The 12,553-nt window shown below is 49.2% G+C and overlaps 1 protein-coding gene across 1 annotated transcript in view; it reads left to right on the forward strand.

The window, feature by feature from the left end:
• The first annotated feature begins 762 nt into the window (after positions 1–762).
• LOC144720019 (tyrosine-protein kinase receptor UFO-like) overlaps positions 763–12,553 on the forward strand; it is a 69,109-nt gene continuing 57,318 nt past the window's right edge. The window contains exons 1-2 of the mRNA XM_078596436.1: positions 763–1,125; positions 12,229–12,445. Coding sequence (XP_078452562.1) covers positions 1,005–1,125; positions 12,229–12,445 — 338 coding nt within the window. The 5' untranslated portion in view covers positions 763–1,004. The remainder of the gene's footprint in view (positions 1,126–12,228; positions 12,446–12,553) is intronic.

Genomic DNA, 12,553 nt, shown 5'->3' on the forward strand with positions numbered 1-12,553 from the left:
GGCGTCTCTCGCAGAGATATCAGCCAGTGACACATTTTCAAGAGCCGCGTGGCTCACAGGGCTATACCAAATAAATGAACTGAAATTAACTTAACTCTGTCTTTGGCATTCAGTGAGATTTTTTGTTGTTGCTATAATGTGCCATCGCAACGCACAATGAGTTTTGGGATTCAAAGAGCCGTCCATGCAAGCGTGACCTTGTTTCAGGGGGAGTGGTGGGGGGACAAACTCGTGTGGGGAGACGGCACGACCATCGCTGTTAAACAAACCAAAAACTTTCAACAAGTGTCAAACGCGAAACGGAAGGATCTTATCTGCGTTCGTCTATCACGCATTTAGCTCTCGCCCCATATGTGTATGAGACAATTGCCGTTCCAACATTTTAACTTGACCCCACGAATCTAGAAAGGGGGCTGAGTATTCAACAGTGTGGGGGGGGGGGGCTCACCCTCCTTCAGTGCCCCCCCCCACCACCATCACCGCCTGTCCTCTTTGTGGGATCGCTCGCTCGCTCGGTGGTGGTGGTGGTAACTGCGTACGGGCCTGCGGGCGTGGTTATCGTGGGGGTTGGGTAGTGGTTGTTGGTGGTTGGTGGTGGTGCCGGAACAGTGTGGAAGCAGGGAGGAGGAGGAGGGAATACCCCTTCAAGAACAGCGGACTGGGGGCTGGTTTTGTGAAAGAGCCACTGCGGGGAGGGAGGGAGGGAGAGAGGGAGGGAGGAGGAGGAGTTGGCAGTTCGGAGTTGGCTGAGCTGAGCTGGAAGAGAGAGAGAGAGAGGAGTGTGAGTTGGTGGTGTTGGTGGCGGTGGTGGGGGAGATTCTTTGCTGCGCTCTCCGTCTTGTTCAGCTGGCGGCTGCCGCGTCTGCAGCGGAGGAGAGCAGAGCGCCGCCGCTCTTCTACCTTGCCGTCCGTTGAACTTCTTTCGCACCCTACGTAGCCAACCGCGCTAATCGGAGGTGCGGGAAAATAAGAGGAAAAACAACCTCGTCCGCGCACCGCGCCGGATGATGACAGCGGAGATGGCGATGACGGCGGGGTCCGTGCTGGGCAGGGTCACCGCGAGAAGCGCGGCCACTGTCGCGTGCGTCCTGCTGATGTGCGCCCTGGGAGCCCGGCAAACAGAAGGTGACGACGACTTAGATCACACACACACAGACACACACAGACACACACACACAGACAGACAGAGACAGACACACACAGACACACACACAGACACACACAGACACACACAGACACACACAGACTCACACACAGACTCACACACAGACACACACAGACACACACACAGACACACACAGACACACACACACAGACACACACACACAGACAGACAGAGACAGACACACACAGACACACACACAGACACACACAGACAGAGACACAGACACACACAGACACACACACACAGACACACACAGACACACACAGACACAGACACACACAGACACACACACACAGACACACACAGACAGACAGAGACAGACACACACAGACAGAGACACACACAGAGACACACACAGAGACACACACAGACACACACACAGACACAGAGACACAGACACACACACAGACACACACACACACAGACACACAGTCAGACACAGACACACACACATACACACACACAGACACACACACAGACACACACACAGACACACAGACACACACACAGACACACACACAGACACAGACACACACACACACAGACACACACACAGACACACACACACAGACACACACATGATTAATTTGGCGATGCTGCGTTGGCACTTGGCAGTGGCACACGTACACGTGTTGACAAAACAACTCCCGACACATCGGTACACTTACACTGTGGCCTTAAAGGAAAACACACATTTAATAGGCGACGTTTCGGGAAATGGGCCTTCTTCAGAGCACATATACTGTACATGCATAGACATATACTAACACAGACGTAATTCCACATGCTCTATGCTTATTGCGTATAAATAAGTTGACACACATGCACACGTACTTATACATATGGGTATATTAACGCATACGTATAGACATCCACTCACCCACTACATATACATAGTACACACATGTGAATACAGACGTGCTTAAATGCAAGACATACTCACGCGTACACACATAGACATCCACACACAGACATCCACACACAGACATCCACACATAGACATCCACACACGGACATTCACACACGGACATTCACACACGGACATTCACACACGGACATTCACACACGGACATTCACACACGGACATTCACACACGGACATTCACACACGGACATCCACACACGGACCTCCACAATACTACATACTACAGGCATGCGAACATTCCCACACAGTACACAAATACACGTGTACACTTTAATATTCCGTTACCAAAAAACGCTCTAAGCGAGCGCCTACGAGAGGGTGGGTGGCCAGCATCACGCCCGACCGCCTTTGTCTCCCCGGTGGCGATGTTTACACCGCTCCAGGTTACTCATTTGAGGCTGAGTCGTCCTAGGGGAGGCCCGCGACGGGTTCAGATAATCTTGTACAGGGGAATTGAGTCTTCAGGTCCACACGGCGTGCATCGCGGTTTCAAGACGGGCAAAATGTTTGTTTGTCTATTTGTGTTGTCATTCTGTCTTGTGATGTGACTTTGTAGGATGAACGTTGAGATTTATATGGGGCACGGAGTGAACAAAAAGGTCTTAATTGGTCTGTCATAAGGTAGGGCACTGATAAGGGGTTTATGCACTACCGCTCTCCCGACAGACAGAGACAAAGATCCCCCGTGTAGCCTGTAACAGACTGTTGGGGCAAGTGCTGTTAGCGAGTAGCACATATGAAGGCCAGAACGTCAGACGAGGGGGTGGGTGGCCAGCACCACGCCCGGCCGCCTTTGTCTCCCCAGTGGCGATGTTTACACACCACTATACCAGGTACTGGTATAGCGGTGTTAAATCCTCCCATTGTACACGGCATTATTACGATACCCTTGGGTTAGCGCACTGTGCAGTGACCAGCGTGGTGAAGTATAGCGAGACGACACCCACCACCACCACCCCCCCCCCTTCAGGGCACGCGTGGTGGCGTGGGGGGGGGCATTTTTCCATCAGCGTGGTTGATGAAGGGGCCGTAGGTTGGCACACAGCGAATGTGTTACAGACACGCACGCAGACTCTGCGGGCTGTATAGATGGTGACGACGATGATGATGATGATCTTTGAGACCGCAATTAACCCGGCGTGACGCGTGTTTCGTGTTGTGAGACTTCCACGGCGTTCTTCTCGGAACACTTTAGAGGGTTTTTTCTCTCTCTACAGATCAATTCTCTACTAGCGATTACGTAATGTACCATCATCATCATCATCACGCTCTCCCTCCGTCAACACAACGGTGATGATGATGGTGGTGGTGGATGTAATTCGATGGCAGGAAGGATGGAACGACTCCAGTCAGGGCATTAATTGTCTCAATTCAGACCCTGGCCGACTCGAGTTCAATGTGCATCGTCGCTCGCTCGCTCACACGCCCCGTGGATCAACTTCGCTTCATGCCGATGTGAAACGAGAGGATTGGTGGTGGCCGTGATGATGATGATGATCATGATGGATTGAGACGACGTGTACACTCTCCCATCAACAACATTGACTCATCCTCGGCGTCGTCGGAGGAGAAGAAGCGTGCTCGACGATTGATAATGACATGCTGGAAAGGGGAAACTCGCGACTCGCTCGCGCTCATAATAATAATTAATCGATCACCATGAGCGCTTACCGCATTCTCCGCATTATAATAAGGCACCGCGAATTTGTGCTCGGTGTCAACAGAGTTCTGCAAATCTCGTCTCGCACACACACGCACACGCACCTATCGGATTATACGACGCACCCCCAACGTTGAATATATATGGGGGATGGAATGTGCTTTATAATCTGGATAAGGGGGGGAATACGGTATCATTCAGACCGCTTTTCAAGGCGCCAGAACAAATGCAAGTGGGGGGAGGGGGGGGTGAGGTGACATTTGAGATAACTACTCACAAGTCGGGAGGGAAGCGACTGCGGACTCAATACTACGACGTTGACAAGCGACGCACGGAGGGAACAACAGACGAGAACAAACACCACCGGGGACAAAAGCCAAACTGTGCCTCCTCGAGACGATTTGTGTTTGAAGTTGTGATGCCGGGCGGATGAGGGATGTGGAATGTTTGCTGACGTGTGCAGGATTCGTCGGCTGTTACTCTGTGGGGTTGCGTGCAGATGCGAACGTCTGTTCGCTTTACGCGCAAACGTTCGGCGACGAGCTTCTCACGGACTTTAGACAACAATCCCCTCTTAAGGGCCGTTCATAAATGACGCCACGCACCTAGGGGGGGGGTGGGGGGGGGTCAGACATTTGTGACGATGTGTGACGAGGGGAGGGGGGGTTTGAGACGTGTGATGTCACATCAAAATGCGCAACTTTAAATAAATATAGACAACACGTTCTACTTAATTAAATAGACTCTTTAATAAATGTTTTCTCCTACAACATCAGAGTGCAGCGCCACATTAAATACGCACTACAATGACAATATTTTAGAGCGATTTGAAGCATGTTTTATTTTGGGGGGGGGGGGGGGGGGCAGAGCTTTGTGACGTCATATTTGGGGGGGGGGGGTCTGACTTTTTGTGACGCCGTGTGACGAGGGGGGGGGTCAAAAATCGTCCAAAATCGCGTGACGTAATTTATGGACGGCCCCTTAGCCGCAGAGATCCTTTGCTCGCCCATAAACGTATCGACTAACCGAGTCCCAAGAGTCCATTGTCAGGAGGATCCTGGTTATATAGCACACATACACACCCGGGTACCTTCGGACAATCATCGGGTAGCTGTGTGCGTTAATGTGCGTGAGACAAGATTTTTTAAAAGTTTTGTTGACATCGGGTAAACGTTTGAAGGCGCGTCTTGCTTTCTGAGACGTCTTATAATCCGGACAATAGGGTAAATGCAACGTTTGGTCAGTGTTTTACCTACTTAAAATTTTACCTATTTTTATTTGACCAGGTGTGGCCCACTGAGCTGTATAGCTTTTTTTCAGAAGCGACTTGGTACAAATTGTATCCCAAAAAAGTAGCTTATCGTGTGGACATTTATGACAAACAAATACTGTACTCTAAGCGCACGTTTCTAAATGTTGAGGGAAAAACCGGAGGACCCGGAGAAAAATCCACATGACCACGGGGAGAGAAACACGCAAACTCCAAATATGCAGGCATCAACATTCGAGGAGGTAATCGTTCAAAGTCCTTTTCTCCGGACTGCCTGTTACATATATACACTCATGAGTAAACACATTCCTGCTGCGGAGGGAGCTGGTAGGAACGTGGGGTTGCTCGGTCAATGGCCAGGGTCAACGGCGGCGTGGTGTATTCCGCAAATATGCCCGACTGTGAGGGCGGGCACAAGCCGGCCTGAGTAGGTTAAACGTTGAGTTTTATAAGGGCACCACGGGGTGACCGGCCCCTCAACACCCAGCCCACCCCTCCCACCCCCACCCAGCCCCAACCTCCCCACCCAGCCCCTCCCCACCCTCCCCACCCAGCCCCTCCCCACCCTCCCCTCCCCACCCAGCTCCTCCCTCCCCACCCAGCCCCTCCCTGCACGACGGATGGACACAATAATCCCCTGTGGGCTGGTGGAACCAGTGGGTTCCTACCAGTAACATGTAACGTTGGAGCAACGTTGGCATGTGGTTCGAACCGTTGGACCAACGTTGACCCAACGTCGATGGGGTAGGCATCTCTAATTTGAAAACGTAAAACGGCAACCGAGTGCCTGATCTTGCTGCTACTGTTAGGAACACATCTGCCAAAATACCGCAACTTTCTCGGTGGGTTTCTATGTTTTTTCCACATGTGGATGTTTACGTCTTTAAGCCAAACCACATGGCTAATACTGTTGTGTGCATGTATGTTGTTGAACTTCTTTTGCACCGTATGTAGCTAACCGATCGTGCTGTCATGCAAGCTCATAACAGCAGTATGGGAGTTGTCATAAAACATTGTGTCACAATTTAATGCCACAATTTTGATTCATGAGTACTTTTCTTGTTTGTTAACAATGTGGTGAATATTCTTTGGGTCTTTCCGTAAAGCCACGTAAATAGGTTATTTGAACCTATCTACGTGACTTTACCGAAAGACCTAAAGAATATGAATTCCTGCAGTCACGAAAGCTCCAAGTCAATGTGGTGAATGTAGGGAGGAGCTCTAGTGGCTTGACGGGGTCACGTGAGTCCATGACGAACTGGAGGTGGCTGCGTGGCTCAGACGTCCTCACCCAGACCCGGCACTGCCGAGATGATGGGTTCTCATCCAGGCGGCCACCCGTGAAGAGACCGCGTTCTCGAGTGGAGGCAGTTGATCGTCCCCAATTTATTTAGCTCTGCGCTCAAATTGGCCTCATTCCAGCTCGAACAATGATATGTCAGTTTGGCTTTCGTGAAAACGAAGGTTACCCTCGTATGCAGAGCAGGTGGGTAAGTGCTTCCTTCAACAGTGCGGACCGGAGGCCCCTTATACGGATCTAAGAGGTTGCCCTGTGATATCCGCTTCTGTGGACCATTTTCTAACACTGTTTTGCGAGAGATTCGAATGAATACTTAATCTTACGACCCGATGCCGAGAGCACAATTAGGATATAATTGGGGGAAATGTAATATACATTTTAAAGTAAAACCTGTATTCCAGATAGTGACAACAGCAACTTCCGTGTTGAAAACGTGAACTTGGCAGTAAATGACACGCCTATCCGTGTCATTGGCCCTCAAGGGAAGTTCTTATGAGTCATTAATCATGCCAATGACATTCCTGACAATGATGTTGTTCCCTCGGGCTCCACTTGTTTACGTAGCAAAGTAGGGGTCAGGAGAGGCAGGGAGAGTGATTTATGTGGCTTTCCAAACGTCTTTGTTTTTTAATGTGTCGGTAATTTGATTACAAAAATATCTTAGATTAAATCTTTAGTGTGGTGAGTTGATGGTCGCAGCCCATCTTCTTGGTTCTTTCGGTAAAGTCACGTAGAATGGAAATAATAAAATAATAAAAATAAAACATGATAAAATAATTCTCACGACGTTTCGGCCACAACGCAAGCAGCCGTCCTCAGGTGGAGAACAGGTCTGTCCATTCTACGTGCCTTTACCGAAAGAACCAAGAAGATGAATCCCTGCAGTCACGAAAGCTTTAAATCGAAATTTAATTAATGGTCGCAGCCCAGTCACCAATGACCGAATACAAAATAACGACAATGTTGGTTTTCATTAAATTGGCAAATTCCAAGCTCAGAGAACTAAAATATCGATTTGTCATGTTATGAATATTTCGCAATAGCTGGGCTCCCTTCGTGTGAAGGGTTCTCAGAAATAGATCTCTGATATCTCCTTCCTTGACTCATTTTCAAACAATGGTGGGGGGGGGGATTCACTGCTTACTGAGAGAGGTCAAATTGTTTGTTTATCCCGTGACGTGATACTGCAAGCACCTTTTGTAATAGAATTGGCACGCAAACACAAAAAACCCGAAATAACTTGTAAGAGGTTAAGGCTTAAAGTTGTCATGTGTAATGAATCATTTTCCTTATTATATACGAAAGCAACCGAATGAACGGCTCGTTCATAAACGAAGTCACAAGCCTCGCTTGCATCGGTCAGCTAACCCACGTAGCATCCAGAGGTCACTTTTCTGAGCTCCATCTCATCGCTTTGACTGTGAACGTGACACACACAGGGCGTGGGCTTTAACTACAAAGCACGCGGCCTTTGCCCAACTTCATGTGGCGAGATGTTAACTACCTGGCCTGGTATTTAGAAGGTCGTGGGTTTGATACTGACCCTGACACCTTTATATTTGAAGTTTGCATGTTCTCCCTGTGGTCACGTGCATTTTTCTGTGGGTCCTCCTGTTTTCATCTCCACATTTAGAAACATATGTTTAGAGTATGGTGGCTGCTATAAATTCCCACGTGATAAGCCACTTCATTGGGGTATCATTTCTGGCCATGTCACTTTTGAAAAAGAGCTAAATAGCTCAGTGGGCTCTACCTGCTAAAATAGAAAATAGTTTAGTACTTTTAATGTGGCCAGCATGAGCCTGCACATCTCAGGAGGATGCCACGGTACGTGAACAATTGTACATGTAACGGACCTTCTTCCAAGGCACTGCAGGACACAGCGCATCGATCTTGTGGGTTTTCGTGACATTTATCCGTAACAATAAGGATATGCGCGTATGGGAGCGCTGATACACCCCAGCAACTTGAAGCGGCTTACGTCACATCTCGTCGCAACCGTTCCAATGCCCTGCTGCAGTATTGCCGAGGGGAACCCCCCGTGGCAGCTGTCTCTATGTGGCACTAGTTGAACGCCAAACCGTCTTAATTATATGCCGTGGGACAAAAATAACGTATCGTTCCCGTAAGCACACACACACACCACACAGCAAATAAACATACCGTGTATCTTTGTGTGCAGACCTTTTGTCAATCCACTGCTGGATGAGAGCGTCCCCACGCCATGTGAGTCATGGGCTAAATCTGACCATACTTCACCATGCAGTGTTGCTGAAGGTGGGGAGCCTAGCACGGTGCAATCACGATTTTATGTCTGCAGTGCATACATAAGTAGCCTTATAGCACCTGCCGCTTTTTGCACGGCGGTCGCATGTCCAAGCACTTTTGCAGGCTCAAACCCGCTTAGCTTCCGAGATCTGACCCGATAGGGCTCGTTCCAGTTCATTCGGTGGCAGGCAAAGGTGCCCACTGTGTGCCGCTGTAATCATCGCACTGCCCACCCTGGGTGACGACTGCATGTGGCATTTCCTGGAGTTAATCGGCAAGCCCAGCGAGTAAACATACTTTGTAGTGTTTTGTTGTACTTGTTCTCCCCAGTTGCTTGAGTGTGAACACGTGAGTGACTCATTTGCTGCACCTTTGCCTGCTGTAAATGATCTTTGCAAAATGTGCTGTGATTCACCTCGACCCTTCCCCCCCCTCCCCCCGGACTAATCGATGAATTGTCGCGATTCAGCGCCGCGATTCGATTAACGAACGGATTCCCTTAGGCTGAGGCCACTGCCTCCCGCAGAATTGTGGCAAATATTTTCTAAAGCACCCACCGTCCTACCCTAACCCTGACCCTAATGCCGAAACCATTTTAACAGACCATAAAAAATATCCCAAACCCCAACCTTAACTCCTGAACAGTAACTCTTGACCCTAACCCCGAACTCTAATCATAACATCTGAACTCGAGATGAACGCTAAAGCCGTGGGGTTCCTGAATGCGGTATTTTATCAACTCTCAGACCTTAGGAAGTCTCTGATTGGAGTCTCTTCCATTTTTCAAAACCAAAATTTCGGCGAATGTAGCAGCCACCAGTCCCTCCCCCCAGGATTCACTCGATTTTATTGCAGAAAACCCAACACATTCGTCGAGAACACTCTGACCTCTGAAAGCAAAAGTAGATAATAGGCAACTTTTTGGGCAACGGTCCATCTAGAGGCAACATTCGAATCGTGGAGAGAGAGAGAGAAAACCCACCGCTACTTTAGCCGTGCGATTCGGTGCGCGTGTCGTCGGACCGACAGTCGACATTACTCTACACATCCTTACGTGGCGGCCGACGATCTCAAACGTTGGACCACGCAGTAAACGCCACTGCCCGTTTGAATCATTCGCCGGCAGCGGAGGACACATGTGGCTACTCCTGAAGCCGCCCGCTGCCTCGGCAACTACCCTCGACACAAGCGTCAAGACGGTGCTGATCACCCCCCTCTCAATGTGCAGGAGGAAGAATGCCCGCTGAAGATCCAGCGACAACCCTTTAGGTTAAACGTCGGTGGCGACGCCAAGAGCATTGCGCGGTGCTTGCGTGATACATTCCAGTGCAGCTCATTGTGAAACCCTTCCTGTCCAAACCTCTCCCGTGACTGGCGAACTTCCAAACCAGGGTTTTCTCTTTCCATACTAGTTATCGCCGCACATCCTTTTCGCTAATGCGATGTTGGAACAACATTTACAAAAATAGACGGCAATTGTGTCGTTTTTTTTCTCATTTAACTTCTTTGTTGCGAATGGTTGTAATGCGTGAGTTTGGTCGTCATTATACGCAGTTTGGATTCGGAAGCGTTAGGAAGTGAAACTGCAGTTGTTCATAATATAGTTTTTGGGTTAGAATGCGTCAGGATAAACGTGTCGAAACCCTCCACCACCCGACACGGCCATTCAGGAAGGAATTTGTCACGTTGACAAAACGCCAAATAGTTACTACTTCAGCCCACCGGTGTGTTGGAGAGTGAATCCACAAAATCCACAACATTCACTCTTCAACACACCGATGGAGCTGCAGTCGTAACTATTTGGCGTTTTGTTTACGTCACAAATCCCTTACTGATTGGTCGTGTCGGGTGGTGGAGGGTTTCGACACATTTATAAATAACGCGATCTAACCCAAAAACCTCTATTGTCAATAATATTGGTCACGAAAGCTTACTACGTGTTAAACTGCAGTTGTTGTTGTCGTCGTCCTACGTATTGCCCTCTACTCGAAGACTAACCGTTAACCCCATTCCCCAATTCTATTTAGTTTATACAACAACAAACGCCATTCACCACGAAGTGGCGGTGACGTCACCACGGCACTTGTGCCAGGCTATGTGCACTGTAAGGCCACGTGAATTGTCAAATGCCCACTGGCAGGAGGTCACGGGACAGACCCAGGTGCCATGGGTTGACTGACTGAGATGGCTATATTGTTATGTGCAAGATGGTTAGATTATAATCCTTCCAGAGGCTACTAAAACGAATAATTCCACAGGACTTGCAACCGTCAGCAAACATGCCTAAATCAAGTTATTAAAACTGCAGTACGTACTTATAGAGTATGTATTTTTGTGTAAAAACAACTTCAAAGTGATTATCTGCTCAAGCGAGCATTGATACATTGGTGCTCATCTCCTGTTCACAGCCCTGAGATCGCGGTGGAAATTCCCCATTAACATGGCGGGGGCGAGTCTCGCCATAGGACGACCACCGTTGTGACTTCCCCACAAAGTCTTACAACATATACATCGACTCCCGAGGGATGATGGGCTGAGTCAACTCACGAACCAGGACTTGAACTCACAAGCTTCCTTTCGATCACGAGCCGTTCGCTCGACCATTCGCTCAACCCGCTGAGAAACACACGGCCAGTGTAACAAAAAAACCCAGCACGATGCAGGAGGATAAATCAAAGTGAGAAGCCCCACTTTGTGGATTTTTGTAAACACGGATTTGAAGTAACGAAGTGTGGTCATGTTCGAGGACATGTGTTATTGCATTTAGAGTGTTGTTGTACGATGTAGCCAGAGGCTTAGTTATTCAATTTTAATTATGTTTTTGTACTAGATGGTTCCATGAATGATTTACCCACTTGGCAACCGAAATATGACGCAGATTATTTTTTATCTGAATTCGAATGGGTCTGTGAATTCAGCCAGAACGTTTTGAAACGCCCACGTCTGCACCAGGGTACATGTGCAGACGTGGGTTTATCAACGACTGTTCTTTGCCTTTTGAACACATTTGAATATTTTTCATGAAATGAAGTAACGTGCCGGATGACAGGTCACCTTGACTGATGCCTGTCAATGTAAATAAATAGTAAATTGCTCTGTGCATTAAACCCACTTTCCCCACATGTTTTGTTTGCGCTGAGATTACTCTGTCCCTCACCGAGTTCGTACCTCGATTATCTTGCACTTATATTTTCAGAAACGTTTTCCTCCTAGGTCGCACAAAAAATGTGACTCTTTCTCAACGGGCTCTTACATGGTTCTAGAAAGAAAGTACGTACACTGACCGCTGAGTACAGGAGGAGTCCAGGGCTAGGGTTAGCATTATCATCTTCTTAATGGGGTAGCTGTCCTGGATAATCTGTGACATTAAAATACAAGATTTCTGCGTAATAATACAACGCTCATGTAGTTCTCCCCTCTTTCTGGTACGGGTTTTCCTCGCTTTACGCACGCATCCTTCTCTTGGTTGTGAGTCCTTCTCTTGGAACGCATCTACCACGCAAAGTGAGAGAAGCCTGCATTGCAAGATATTCGTCTTCCTATGATATGTCTTGGAATTTTTTTTCGTGCAGATATTTTTTGTGTGGCATCTCCAAACCGCTGCCTCACGTTTCCTCACCCCCCCGTCCCTCCCCCCGCAGGGCTTGTGTTCAGCGAGAGCCCGCGCAACGTGACGGTGGCGGTGGGCTCCGAGGTGTCGCTCAGCTGCCTGGTGAAGAGCCTGGGCCACCCTCCCATCCGCTGGCTCCACAACGGCGAGAACCTCCCGGAGGGGAAGCTGGGCGCCCACTTCAGCACCCACGACTACGCCGTGTCCAGCGTGGAGCGTCAGCACGTGCAGCTCAAGAGCTCGCTCAAGTACGCACACGCCCCTCCCACCAGTAGCCCCCCCACCAGCCCTCTCCCCCCCACCAGCCCTCTCCCCCGCCCACCAGCCGTCTCCCCCCCACCAGCCCCTCTCCCCCA

This window comes from Lampetra planeri, chromosome 7 (genome assembly GCF_965212315.1).
Source record: "Lampetra planeri chromosome 7, kcLamPlan1.2.h2, whole genome shotgun sequence".
Classification (NCBI taxonomy): Eukaryota; Metazoa; Chordata; class Hyperoartia; order Petromyzontiformes; family Petromyzontidae; genus Lampetra; species Lampetra planeri.